Below are 14,570 nucleotides of genomic sequence, written 5' to 3'. Positions count from 1 at the left end.
AGGTTGGTCTGGAATGATCTGAAAGCATTTGAGATATTTCACTTTTGAACTGTGAATATGAGGATGGTTATGAAAAGGAAAAAAAAAAAAAGAAAAGAAAAAAGAAATCTTTCCAAAGTACGTGTTGTTTTGATCTTTCTTCTTCTAGCTGATAATTACCTTAACCCTGATAGTAATATTTATTTTGCAGTTCCACACATTGGTGGATTTCAGGGTTCCTCCCTCCATTCCCCATATGTTCATTGAGTAGTTTATCGCTTCGGATGCTCTGCATCCTTTGGAGGAGCACAGAATGGGGGTTTGTTTATTAGAGCTGCAGCAGTTCCTGTGGTTTGCTGCTATATATTTAGGCTCTCAACCATCACTACAGCTCCCATCAGCGCTATCGTAGTAGTCCTCTTTTCCCTCTCCTTTTAAGAAATCACACCTTTTTAAAAAGCAGAATGCACTCTTTGCCAGCTCGCTTCTAATCTTAAATGAGATAGGGCTGAGCTCCCGAGGCCAAGCAGCATGCTGTTGGAATTTGTAGTCGCTGGAAGCAGATTTTAATGTTGTACCTTCATTACAATAGAAAGTGGCATTTAATCATTTTGGCAATTGATTTTATAGACATTGATTTGATCTCACCCTAAGCGAAAAGTGTGTTGCAAAGCTGGTTGCCCTGCTTCTGCCTTGGATCTTTTCTCATATCTCAGCATTGAGAAGAAACCAGGAGATTTGTGTTTAGCATCCTGCTCGCTCGGAATGGCACATCAGGATTTCCCACATTAATCTCACTATTGTTTTTTTACAGAGCCTCAGCTTAAAGGTATAGTAACAAAACTATACAGCAGGCAAGGATACCACTTGCAGTTGCAAGCAGATGGAACAATTGATGGAACAAAAGAGGAGGACAGTAGTTATAGTAAGTGGCATGAGAATAAATGGTGTGTTTGTGAATTGTGGTGTCTCATTCTCCCCATGTAGGTCCGTCAGAGATTGTTGTCCTACAGTGACTGAGTGGCAGCAGCATTAACACTGCGCACACAGCACAGAGCTCCTTCAGACTTACTGGGTCTGAAAGAGATGCAAATACAAATCACTTACAGGGATAACGAACTAGAGAAAAGTAATGATGACACATATGACAAACAAAGCAAATGTTATCTCCATGGTAATCTAGAGAAGTTCATTGCTGTCCTTTGGATTTTATTAGATTTTTTTTTTTTTTCAACAGGGAAAATTTGCTCGCCTACTCAGAGCGCCTGAAATAGAATAACGCTATCTCCACTCTGAAACTGGGGCTCATTCAAACAGAGCTGCGTTATCTCACGTAATGAGAGTTCATCATCATTTTAAAGTTCACATTTCCCCATTGTTATTAATATTATTATTATTATTTTAACCCCTTTCTAAACTTAATTATACCTTTAGATTTCAACCAGCTTTTCTACGGGGGGAAAAATAACCCAAGATCTGTGGATTTTTACTTATTTATCTAACTATTTTGAGAGTTAACAGAAAACAAGAAACGATGACCAGAGTATAGATTTGATGCATGTTCATAAAATACGCAAATGTTTCAGATACCTGTATCGTTTAGCTAAAACAGTTACTGTTCTGAAAGTGGTTAGGAGGAAAAGGTGTTGGAGAAGGTATCTCAGACCAGGCATCCAGCTGGGAAATCAACAGGCAGACCTCGCCCTTTGTAAACACCACTAGTGATCGCAAGGTGCTGATGGCAGTGGGAAAGTTGACACAAGGGCTGGAGAGGAGCAGTGCTGGTTGGATGCTGCCTTGTTGCTGAGTTCTCCGTGCAGGCACGACATCTCCTCTAAGAGCAACACTTATGGATCATAAATGTTGCTTTTCTTTCAAGGGAGTGATCTAATGTTTGAAAATCATGATAGATCAATGCAGATTGGTTCAGGTTTTCAGAGTAATTCTGTTAATTACCCTTAAAAAATAAAAACTAAAAAGAAGAAGTAGGAAGACCTTATTTTCTCCGTTACTGCATGATACTGTCATAAACTTCTAATGTACCAGAGCAGACATCTGAAACTGCATATTATTTTTGAAGGGATTGTTTCATTTAAATGCTTTACTTGGAATTCCTCTCGTGAGGATTCTGACACTCCGAGCAAGATAAATTTTGAGTCTATCTGTGCTTTTGACGTTTGTGTCAACACATCTATTTCTAAGATATTTTTGTTTCCACTGTGTCCTTATATTTACCATAACTCGACAGATTATAAAGCAAACCTTATAAACTCCTGGTTGCTGGACATTGGCCTCCAAGGCACTGGACACTTAAACGTAATGGAAGTAGGTCAGAAATGACTGTGATATATCTGTGGTCAGAACACAGGAGGATTTTGTCTTAAAAAAAAAAATAGTTTCATATATATTCCTACTTTACGTAAGATTAATATATAGACCTGAAAGCCCCATGGTACTGAATTTACTTTAATAGCAAAATTTTTGTTAATGTTATTATCAAGAGAAAGAGATCAATGCTAAGAATCAGAGCCCATTTAATGAGGGGCTCTCCCATAATCCATAATGAGCTTCCCCCAAAGCCTCGCTCATGTGAATATTGAGTGGATCAGGCCCTCTAAAATCCTTTCCTCCAATTTCTGGAGAGATATCTCTCCTTTGTCCCATATCTATGCATGTCAGGGCCTTCCCTGTTCAGGAAGAGCCCTTCTCTGCTCCCTTCTGTCCTCCTTTGCACCCCAAGGGATGTCATAGCTCATCCCTTTTGCCACCTCCATCAACCATTTGCTCTAAGACCATTTGCTTTGCATTGCAGTGAGATAATTAAAACTCCCCTTAATAAGGGGAATATCCTCAAGATTCAGCTGTCGCCAACAAAGTGATTGCATAATGCTGGGGCTCATAGAGCAAATCAGAATGGTAGCCTACCTGATCTCCTTATTAAATGTCTGCATTTGCCTTCCCTGTTCATTGCAGGGATGAGGAGAGCTTGCATCCTCTTTTTTGGGCTCCTGACAGCAGCCTGGGCCCTGGGATCTGCCTTCTCCATCATTTGCTACCCAGAGCTGGTGGGAAGTTTGCCTAAAGATGCCCTTTGGCTCTGACTTTGGAGCAATTATTGCCATCTTCACCAAAACAAGGTTGCATCCACGACTGTGAGGAGTTTAAAAGAAAGCTCAGAATTTGGACCACAGTGCAGGCAGGAAGTCAGCCATCGGGGTGAGGAACTATAGAGCTCACCAGACCTTGTTTTAAGCCAGGAGTCCGTGTAATTTGAGGAAGTGCCTCATGGAAAGGATTTCCTGGCTGAGTACCAGATTCTGCCTCATTAAACGTGTTAAATAGGGCAAGGTTTTAAATCAAGACAGAATTTATTCCCCAATTTTGGCACGACACATTGATTTGAGGACTTACTTATATAATAAGGAAATATAGGAAACAATGCCTTGTGGACAGCGTATGGAAGGCCAGGTGGCCGAGACAGCGATGGCACAGACCTCACAGCACTGTATACATTAATAAACCCAGCTGTGGCCACTGCCTCTTTATTTTTCAGCTCTAATTCTCTGTCAGTATGTACCGCACAACAGCTATAGCAAAGATCATATCTCCCTTAGGCATCACCAAGTTTTTCATTACAATGGATATTATGTCCTTACTTTACACAGCGCGAACGTAATAGGGAAAGGCGAGGATGCAAATAACTGCATTGTTTTGGGCTAATGCAAACTGATTGTCATAGCAAACAATTTATTTTTCCATGGTGTTTTTGCCAGCCTCGGGGGTGAACCACCAGACATGCAATAGCATCTCATACCCGTTGTCCATGGCAGGGGGTGTATGCAGACTAGGGTGCAGCGTGGCCATGATGCAGAGGCAGCAGCTCTCCCCCACAGCCTTTTTTGCAACTTCCGACAGTCAACTGCCAATCCCATCAACATATACACCAGCTTCCGAGCGTGCTCGCCTCGCCTCAAAATAGAGCACATACGTTTATGGCAGGAAAACACGTTCAGCTGCGGAGGAGAGCAGCTGAGCGCCCGCCGCAGTGAGTTCCCCAGCATCCTGTCTCTGCTCACTTTGCCAAGCACAGCACAGCCAGGAATCGCTCACTAAAACCTATCTCAGTTCCCTGTGGCTGTGAACTCCATCTTCCTGACTGTCCTAGGCTTTGCCTTGTGCTCAGTTCATCTGCGGGCAGCGCTATTAGCAGCGGAGCCTGTTTTTGTACCCTTGTGTTGAAAGTACCTGAAAGCCCCACTCCGAAATGCACTGTTAAAAAAAGCATCTTTCGAAAGAGATCTCCAGGTTCTGCTTGGATACAGAGCTTTCAGTTGCGCTCTCCTGCCCACAGGGAGATCAGGTGTTGCTTTTTGGGGGCTGAGCTGCAGAAGTGGGCTCTCTATGGGAGCGCTCACTGAGTCAGATGGAATATTTTCTCCCACAGAGAAATTCAAGCAGTTGATGGAAGAAATGAGGAATCCGTAACAGAGCATTTCCCTTACTGAAAGTCTATGTTTTGTTTGCTAAAACTATCAGAGAGTTAGAGGATTTTGTTTTCATGATGAGAAAGCCACTTCCATTGGTTTTGTGCTTGCAGGCTGGTATGAGGGGTGGCTGCATGTGTCAGTGTGTACCAAGGATGTCCAGCTGTCTGACTGATTCAGCAGAGTCTGATTTCACCAAAAATTTGTTCTTCGTTCCTAGAGCACAGTATCACCTCTGGCCATGCCTTCACAGACACAGGACATGCATCCATGTGAGCTTTCCTGTTTGGAAAGTTATGAGCAACTTCTACTGATGAGAAACCATAAAACCATGAAGGATATGCTCCTGACACCCCCACTCCTAGAATTCAGGATCTCTATTAAATGTTGTCAGGCTGCAAATTTTCTTTTAATTAAATAAGACCATTTGGGTGTTGTCGGGGTGAAAAAGGTATTTATAATGGGTTGTCATTCTTTTTGAAAATAGTAGAAGTAGAAATTCATCATTAAATTTGCTTCAGACAGTGCCCATAAATACCAAACTTCAGCCTGAAGCATACTGGGGTTCTACAGCCAAGAAATAGATGGCTAGAAACATACGCCTCTTTCACATTACTTCACCCTAACTCTGCCCTTACGCAGCTGGAAGGAGACACCTGGGGTAATGATAAATAGAACATTTTCTTAACTCCCCCTCAGTTCTGGATCCTCCATTTCAAACATGGAGCACTGTATTTGTCTCACTTACTTGTCTTCAGTTTTAACATAGCCACAAACGTAAGCTACGGCAGAGCTTTGCTTGTTTTGTTAATTTGCCATTTAAAAAACAGTATCTTCATTTTCCTGAAGGGAGGTTTCTCTGCTTATATATCCTGACACTGTTAGCATGTGTGTGAGTAAAAATGCAAGCTCCATTTTGAAGTCACAAATTTTGGGTTTGATCTAAAGAATATGCTGTCATTTCATTTCATTTTTAAGTTATTTAGGGTTTGTTTGTTTTTTTTTTTCCAAACCCATTTTCTTCTTCAGAGAGCAAAAAAAATAAAAAATAAAAAATAAAAAAATCCCAAGGAATTCGGAGTGGAAACACTTTGAGATGCTCATGAGGGGTTTTAACTTTTCTGAATTTCTTTTTTGGTAAAAAATGTTTCCTGAATTTGGAAAAAGAAAAAAATATATATTATTGATCATCTTGTAAAACTTTTTGTTTGTTTGGGGATTTTCTTTTTTTCTTTTTTTTTTTCTCCACATTTATCATCATTAAACAAAAATAAAGGTATGTTCAGCTCTGCTCAGCCCTTGTATTGTGCTCACGAGGCAGGTAAGTCGGCTCAGCTCCCAGCACCTCCAATCCACCACCTTCATGGTGAAGGGGGGAGATGCGTTGATTATCCTCTGTAGATAATTTCTGAGCTATTGCTAGAAATTGCTATACAAGACAAAGATATTAGCAGTATTGTTCCATGGCGCCCACGGAAATTAATGTATGCATGAATAGACTTTTTTATTATTATTATTTGGTTCTAGTAATTACGGCTTAATGCTCTATCTAATCTGCATACTGTAAAGGATTAATTTTGCTTTCCATCTCCATTCTCTTCCAGCGTTGTTTAACCTCATACCTGTGGGTTTACGAGTGGTGGCGATTCAGGGGGTTCAAACAAAATTGTATCTGGCAATGAACAGCGAAGGATACCTATACACATCAGTAAGTACATGTTTGTCATTTTTTTTCTCACTTAGATTCTCTTAAGATCTCTTAAGTTGCTGTTTCAAGGAATCCAATTGTAACCTATAGAGACGGAATTTGGCAGTGAATTAGGTCTAGTGGTGATGTTCTTGTTTAGTTCGTTGCTCTTTTTTTCCCCTATTATGAATACATAAGAACGTATGGAATCAAACCGCAGCGCCTTGGGTGCAAACTAATGATCCCAAAGTGTGAAATCAATTAAAAAAAAATTTAAAAAGACACAAAACCAAATCAGACAGGAAGCTCTCTCTTGGTCACTGCTGACTGATTACGCTAATCAGTGCGAGGTAGGGAGGAAAAAGGACAGCGTGGTGAATCACACGCATGCCTGAGCACGTTTTGTATCTTCCCGTATCATCTCCATTGCTGTTATTAAAAGGGATTAGAGAAAGTCATTCTTTTGTTTGGCCAGGATGTTCAAATAGGAACGGGATCGGGTGCCAAAATCTTAGGGCTTCAAGATGCTGCGTGAGGAAAGAAACGTTTCATTTAGAGGTTTTGGTGATGAATGTCAATTAATAATTTTCAGTGACATTTCCCAAGAGAGTGAACGCTGTTTTCATGAAAAAAAAAAAAAAAAGAAGAAAGGACTTCTTGAAACAGACATTTTTCAATTAAAAACATATAGTTGAATTATGTTCAGGAGTTTTTAATTATACAGTCTTAATAGATTTTTCCCAAGGAAGAAATGAGAGGAAAATGTAATTTATTATCTATTACAAATTATTCTCCTTTAAGAATGATTTCCTTAAGGTGCTTTTAATAGCGGTAACAATTAAATAAACTTATTCACATCTCCCGTTTGTTTTGCAATCCTGATGGCTGGGACACAGGGCGAACTTTGCTATTTTTTCTGCAAGAGCAAAAGCAAATTAGAGCTGGGTATGCTTTGGGACAAAGTAAAATCGCAGTGAGTGGCATTGAACTCCACTTCTCTTTCTGCTCTGGCTGTTTGCTCAGTGTTGCTAATCCACTGATCTGTTTGCAGGGCTGTGGCCACACAGCCAGGTCGTGCAAAGCCCCCTTAATCCTGTGCAGTCACGGTCCTGTAACGCACAGTGCCATTTGCATTTGCACTCTTCATGCACCTTTGACTGCACCGTGCGTGTTCATTGACATTGGCATCTGCTGGCTGCCCACTCACCGTCAGCACTGAGACATGCAGGATTCTGCCGACACCGCTCTGCCTTTGTCAGTGTCACCTCTTGAGTCATTTGTTGGGGTAGGACAGAGCAATTTGTGCAATAAAGTGAAATTCCATCATTGCGCGCAGCAGACGTGCTGGCTGGAGTAGATCAGTTCTTTCACTGCAAGGTGCGTGCTGGAAGAGTCAGATCTATTTTTGTAAAGGTGCAGTAATTTTTGCAAAGTTAGAGAAAACAGAATGCAGACAGATTCAGACTTAAAGCGGGATCATGAAGTCAAAGGGACCATCACTTCCAGTATTACTCAATGTGAGGAGGCTGTAACAGAATGTAGGACTGAGAATCATAGAATATCCTGAGTTAGAAGGGACCCATAGAGATCATTGAGTCCAACTCCTGGCTCTGCATAGGACCGCCCCAAACTCAGACCACATGTCTGAGAGCATTGTCCGGATGCTTATTGAACTCATGACTTAATGTGGGGAAGTCCAGCTTTTACTCTGATAGGTACCTACGCACTGTAGGCAGAGCTCGGAGATTCAACTTGGTTGTCAGTCTCCGTTTTTGTTAGCATTGATTAAAGAGAGGTCTTTATGTGGTCTCATATGTTACCATGCATAATGTCATCTTTGAATCCTTTCATTTCTGTGAACTTAATACATTCTGTTACTGTAAAATTAGTGGGTGACATCCCTCTGTTTTTCCCTTAATAACAATAGTCAATCTTGTTATTTATTGGGTAACTGTATTTTCTTCTATTTGTTCTTAAATTTTTCAGCCTGATAGGATTCCCCTTCTATGTCAACAGGTGTGGGATTATAGCTCCAGCACCACTTTTTAAGTGTTTCTAGCTCATCTTTTGCCGATAATCATCCTTTCAGCAAGGGATACAGCCTGACAGCCTGATACATGAGAAATTAGCTCTGTATTTTGGACTGGATTTGTGGTTGATGTAAATGAGTCCCAGGAGAGCACGGCTGATTTACACCAGCTGAACGCTCACCTGTTCAAGGGATGCCAACAGAGAGCTCGAGGAAGAGATCAGCTCAAGTAAATGACATCCATCTACACATCCTGAGGCTTTCCAAGCTCCTGCAGGCAGGTGTTCCTGAGCGGGATCTGTCAGGAGCAGGCAGATGGCAACATGGGATTGATCGGCAGCTAAAGGCCTGTAATGCACTGACAAACTCTCGAAGCAAGAACAAGGGGAAAAATAGAAATGTACTGCAGTAGTAGATAACGACAACAGATAGTTGCACCATTTTCAGAGAGAAATGTAATTAGCATTGATGATACAATTAAATAGGGAGAGAGCATATCTTGGTCTACATCATGATCACATGCCTTCAGTTTTATTGTGATCCCAAAGGTTCATTTGTGTTTGCATCTGCGCCGTTTCCTGCAGATTGCATCGCCAAAGGTTACAGATTCATTTGGAAAACGATTTGAAAAGCACCCTACTGCTGTGCCATCCCTGTTCCTCGCCCCGTGCTTCTGTCTGTTCATGCACTCAGTGGTGCCTTTCAGCCTGAAATATTTCTGAATCAAATTAGTTGATTTGAAGTCTCTGACATACGTAGAAAATATTTCCTAGCCACAGTGTGCTACGGTTGCTGGCAGATGCAGAATATCTGCAGATGCATTTTGCCTATTTGTTGAGCTCTGCCTTTGGCCTCACCCCTTTCCCCAGCAGGACATGATTCAGGGAGCTGACCTCGGAGGAGGCTGCAGCATGGTTTGCTTCTGATCCAGTGACTGTACTCCAAAACGAGGTGAATTTGCTCTGTGAGGGGATCAGTGAAGTATAATAAATCTGCAGAGAGCAGATATCTGTAGTTGGTTGCCAGACTTTATAGATAGTTTGCAGCATCTGTCAGTTAGAGCAAAAATAATATCTTTAATGTAATGGTAAAAGCTCCTCAGGGACAAGGTAGCAACTCAGCTAAGCAAAAAGAAAAAAAAAAAAAGGAAAAAAAAAGAAAAAATGAAAATATAATATATTAATATTAAATACATGTACAATTATCTACATTTGTAGCAGAGAGACACTGCAAGTCCTGGAGTAAAGAGAAGGGAAGGGCCCTTGGCTATGACTGCTCACCCCGCTGGGAGCAGTGGGGCTGGTTCGTAGAATAGCACATCTGTAATGTTTTTCCCATATCTGGTTTCTTATCCAAGTCAAGGGGAGCTGAGTGTCTGTGTCTCCCAGGCTGCATCCACCCTCAAGATTTTCCTTGCTGGGACCCTGTTGGGAGCGATTGAAGCCGGAGCTCTTCCTGCTGTTTGGTATTTGGGCATCCATTGAAAAAGAAAGTGCAGGGCTGGATTCATCCTGTCTTACACCAGAGTCACACTGCTGTGAGGTGACCTAAACAGTGTCATGGCACCATTACCTTATGTAACCACGTAATGAGTCATACTGTTTTGTATTTTAGGATGGCCTTTATTTTATCTTTCAGAAGACCATCAGGTATGTAGGCTTGAGTTTTTCATAGGTCTTCATACCCCTATGAATTTCTTGTGTGTTTTTCATCATCTTGCACAAAAGAGTGAAAAGTATTTTAAGGTTCTGTTTGTCAGACAGGTTGTCCTAGAGCTATTGCTCTCTCATTAAAGTGGTTCTGATTTGACAGGAGAGGCTCATGGTGATACAGAGTGGCAGCTGAGTGAAGTTCATTAAAGGGAAGGCATGTAGGTACCAGGTGAAGAGAACTGTGCATGCTGCTTGAATTCTGCATAGGCTGAAACATAACCCAAACCACCACAAACCTCAAAAAATAGCCCAAGAAAAATTAACTGTCTGCATATTTTCCATGAACAGACATATATGATTTACTCTAAGACAGCATTCAGCTATCGTTGTCCTCTTATGTTAAATAGATTGTCGTATATGTTTTCTACCTGCACAGAAAGCAAATATTGTGTGAAGCATCCACGTTGATTATAACCAGCATAGTGAAACGTGATTAAATTCTTAGAGTGGTTCAAAAAATGGTTTTGGTGAGTTGGAGAGGAGAGAGATTTGGGCATATTTTAATACTGAGCAGTGCAGTGGAGACCTGCTGCAGTTAATGGGAATGGCTGGGGCATTTATAATGAATTACTGGCAAAGAGCATTTTTCCACCTCAGGGAAGTGGCGCAAACCAAGAGATAGGGGAAAGAATCAAAAGCTTCGTCTAGCTAAATTTGCACGTCAGTATAAATGATTTTTTACCATGAATGCTCAAGCACAGACTACACCTTAATGTAGTTCGTTCTCTTCAGCGATAAGGTCTCAGATGCAGCTGCAGTACATTCTTCTTTTCATTTCAACACCTTGTGAGGAACGTGCAGCATCCTCCCAGCAAGGATGTGGAGCACTGTGCTGGCACCACCAGCTGCCCCATAGCAAAGGGCAGTGAGGAGCACGTAAGGTGTGGGAGCAGTGCTCAGATAGGAGCTGCTCTCAGGAGGTCCCCCGGCACCACAGGATCAGTCTGTGCTGATAAATGTTTTCTGACACCTTCAGGAATGGACACAGCTTTCAATTATGCCAGCAGCTAAGCTCAGCAGATGCAAACCATCTGCACTTGAGTTTAGTCCTACAGCAGTGTTGCAGCGCAGGGATGGATGCTGGTGGTACCTGGACAGGGAGAAACCTGGAGGTGTCCCTACTGCATCACCAGCTCCCTGGTGGTGGGAACTCTGACTGTGAGGTTCCATGGTTGGCTGTGAGCTGGGCTGTGTGTAGCTAGCTGTTCCATTCAGGTGCTTCTTTCTGCTGGAAGAAGTGTGATTCCAGATTTCAGGAGGCAGACGGCCTGCTGTCTCCAGCTGTGAAGGGAGAGCAATGCTTTCCCATGGGAGAGTTATTAAGAGACTCAGCAAGCTGAAAGCCTTCAAGCTGTTACGCTGCTTTTCTCTACAGGTCATCCCTGAGGAGCTGGAGACCCACAGAGGTGCTGCTGCACATCCAGCCCTCGCTGCAGGTGGTGGGAGTTGGGGGTGCTCAGCACCTTCTAAGATGAGGCTTCATAAGAGGAGCTTAGGAAGGAGAAACTGATGCTGCAGGACTGAGCTGCACAGAGCCTTACAGACCTGCAGTTAGATGCCAGTGCAGTCGTTTCCTACGGCCTTGGCAGAACATGGAACTTGCCCTGAGCAGGGTAGTTTGGCAGCTGGGCTGCACACTGCCAGCTCTCAGCAGCTCAGCCCGGCCCTGTGCCAGCACGAGGAATGCCAAGCACCAGGACCTGGGGCTGCACACAACTCCTCACTGCCACGTTGCAGAGTGTATTTGGCAGGCGAGCCCTGTAAGCAGATAAGGGCTTCGAGCAGCTAGCTCAAGTTGCAAAGTGCGAGAACAGGAGCACTACCAGGTTCTTGGTGCGTTCAGCTCAGAGCACACATTCAAATCACAGAATGATGGATTGCATTGCAGTGATTCAGAAGAGCCAATGAGTAAAGTGTAGCTTTTGTCCCCTGAATTTGCACATTGTGACTTGTCTGCCTGTGCTGGTGGCGTAGGTGCCCATAGGGTGATGTGTGCCCACTCCCTGCCTGGGCTCAGCTCTTTTGCAGTCTGCTGGGAGAAGATTTGTATTAGTGTTTATGTGGGGCTTTGAGTTGCTGCTTTTTTTTCCCCCTGACATACAAAAAATTCTCAAAATCAGGAGCTAGATAGATTTCCAAATTTTCTTGCTTTCTTAGAACATGGCTTAATTAAAAGAAAATACCACTATCCAAACTCAGCTTCTCTTCTACGCTTGACTTTCCTTCTAGAAAGCTGTCTGCCTTCCCGTCTCCTGCCCAGAAGGGCTTCCCCTCCCTCTCGTGCTGCAGGTTGAGTTAATGAGCAGCTATTGTCACGGTGACTCAGCAGCTCTTCTGCCTCATTACGCCAGCTTCAGGCCGAGGAGATGCTCGCCTAGCTGCAAGGTGGGCATCTGAGCAAGGATGCAGGAGCAGGGACAGGCTCCAACGATTCCCAAAACCAAGGGGAAATGGTTTCAAACTAAAAGAGGGGAGATTTAGATTGGACATAGGGAAGAAGTTTTTTTACAGTAAGAATGGTGAGGCACAGGAACAGGTTGCATAGAGAGGGGGTGGGTGCCCCTTCCCTGAAGACATCTGAGGTCAGGTTGGACAGGGCTCTGAGCACCTGATGGAGCTGTGGATGTCCCTGGTCAGTGCAGGGAGCTGGACCAGATGGCCTTTAAGGGTTCCTTCGAACTCAATTCTGTGATTCTATGAAACCAAAAGGAACAACATTTCAGGGCATCTACTGGAAAACAGACTCAGAACTTCCACCGAAACTAACCCAGGATAACATTTATTCAATCTACAGAGAATCTTTTTCACTCTGCATGTTGTTATACTCATGGCAATGGGATGCTGAGGATGCTGTCATTTTTGTATACTCAAAAATCAGATGAATTCCTGAAAGAAAAACACGGCAAAATACAATGATGTCAAGTTTAGCTTAGGAATGTCCAGAACTATAACTTAGTTGAGGCTGGGAAAATCTTGAAATATAATTCCCATAACTCCCCTTTTCCTGTGCTCTCCAAAGGCACCTACAGTTATCCAACAACAGACAGGCTGTTTGGTAAACAAAATTTAGGAGCTCTGTGCCAACAGTAAGCAAAGGGCAGTTTGATTCTCTAAATGACGCTCCATCAAAACCAACAGATCTATTGTGTGGGGGCATTCAGAGTAACTTCATTGAGCATTTTTGTGCCTTTTTATCTTCACATAGCCCTGCAGTGGCAACAGTGCTAAGAGGAAGTGAATTCAGTTCTGCTCCTACTTGGCAGCCTCAAGAGAAATGTTGACTGCTTTCTGCCCGTTTGCATCCTTGCAAACCCACTGAAAGCACCCTTTTCCTGGCAGAACTTTTACTGCAAGTGATGAGGTGCGAAAACTGAGAATCCAGCTTGACTCCTGAAGTTCAAATTGCATTTGCAGTGTTGTCAGTCAAAACACATCTTTTGAAATGACTGCTGAGCAAAACTGATGGGGAGTCAATGGGCAAGAAAAAGGAGTCATAATCTCCGAGATGCATGTTCTAAGGCTGGACCAGGCTCTGAGCAACCTGATTGAGCTGTAGGTGTCCCTGTTTGTTGCAAGGGAGTTGGACTAGGCGACCTTTAAGAGTCTTTTCTGACTCAAATGATTGTATGATTCTGTCATTCTAAAGGTGTTTCCAAGGGAAACTGTCACTTTGGTTGCATGGAACTTGAATGCCATGCTCCTGGTATAGCATCTCAGTACCAAAACCAAAGAAACCTGTGTGAGACCTAGGAAGCAGGATACATGCGGTGTGCAATACAGAAGTTGGAAGGGTCAAATGAAATAGAAAACTTGTCATATTTAAATTATGTCCTTGAAGTTCTTTTTGGAGACTAACTTTTTGAAGTATAAAGTAATTATTGGAGGCAAGCCTGCTGAATTCCTGGATGGAAAAGCTAAAAGGGATCTGGGAAAGAAGACAGATCTATTCAATAAAAATTGAATCAAGAAACGTACATTTCCATACTGAGCTACTTTCATTAGGCAATCGAGGATTAACAAAGGAATCTGAAATTTAGAACAGATTAGGGAGCCTTTGGATATAATGCCAATACAATAGCTTTTACTAGCAGATTGGATGGTTTAAATAATTGAACAAATAAGACCTTTCATATTTATATTCTGTGGATGCTACAGGTACTATCACATTGTTTTTCATTTCTGTAATTTTGCCCAAACAGCAGTGAATATTGAATTGTACAGTTCTTCTAAAATGAAATCCTCTGGGAGCTAGGCAAAACAGGCACAATAATTGGTAAAGTACAGTTATGTTTATTTGAAGCCCCAGGAGGTATCTAAAAAATCATGGAGAGCTACTTTTGGAATCACAGCGGAAGAGGCTGTCTGCTCTATGAGGTAGCCTTCTCCTTTCCTGACGGATGACATTGAATACCCCAATTAATGAGGGATTCAGTTGAGACCCATCATCCTCATCCCCAGAGCATTTTCAGATGTTAAAAAAAAATGTTGTTATGATACAGCAGTATTTCTCTTGAACCCAGGCATTAGTGGGACCTGGCATTTGAGTAAACTGGGAATGGGCAAACCTCAGTGTTTGAAGGGCCTGGTTTCCTCAAATGATAACTCCAGGACCCAGTGTTTCAGCAAACTGAAAAGAGTGGGCTGCTGCTTACCCTTCCAGTATGGGCAGCTTCCAACTA

The 14,570-nt window shown here is 42.6% G+C and overlaps 1 protein-coding gene across 7 annotated transcripts in view; it reads left to right on the top strand.

Moving 5' to 3' along the window:
• Positions 1-14,570, top strand: part of FGF13 (fibroblast growth factor 13) — a 272,223-nt gene that overhangs the window by 218,658 nt on the left and 38,995 nt on the right. For 6 of the 7 annotated variants that reach the window (XM_046939966.1, XM_015278206.4, XM_046939965.1 and 3 more), the window contains 2 exons: positions 794-904; positions 6,068-6,171. In XM_046939966.1, coding sequence (XP_046795922.1) covers positions 794-904; positions 6,068-6,171 — 215 coding nt within the window. Of the gene's footprint in view, positions 1-793; positions 905-6,067; positions 6,172-7,046; positions 7,124-14,570 lie in introns of all 7 variants that reach the window. The other variant, XM_040698770.2, reaches the window with a different exon arrangement.

Source organism: Gallus gallus, chromosome 4, assembly GCF_016699485.2.
Source record: "Gallus gallus isolate bGalGal1 chromosome 4, bGalGal1.mat.broiler.GRCg7b, whole genome shotgun sequence".
NCBI lineage: Eukaryota > Metazoa > Chordata > Aves > Galliformes > Phasianidae > Gallus > Gallus gallus.
Note: the sequence above shows the minus strand (reverse complement) of the source record. Positions and strands in the feature narration are given on the sequence as shown.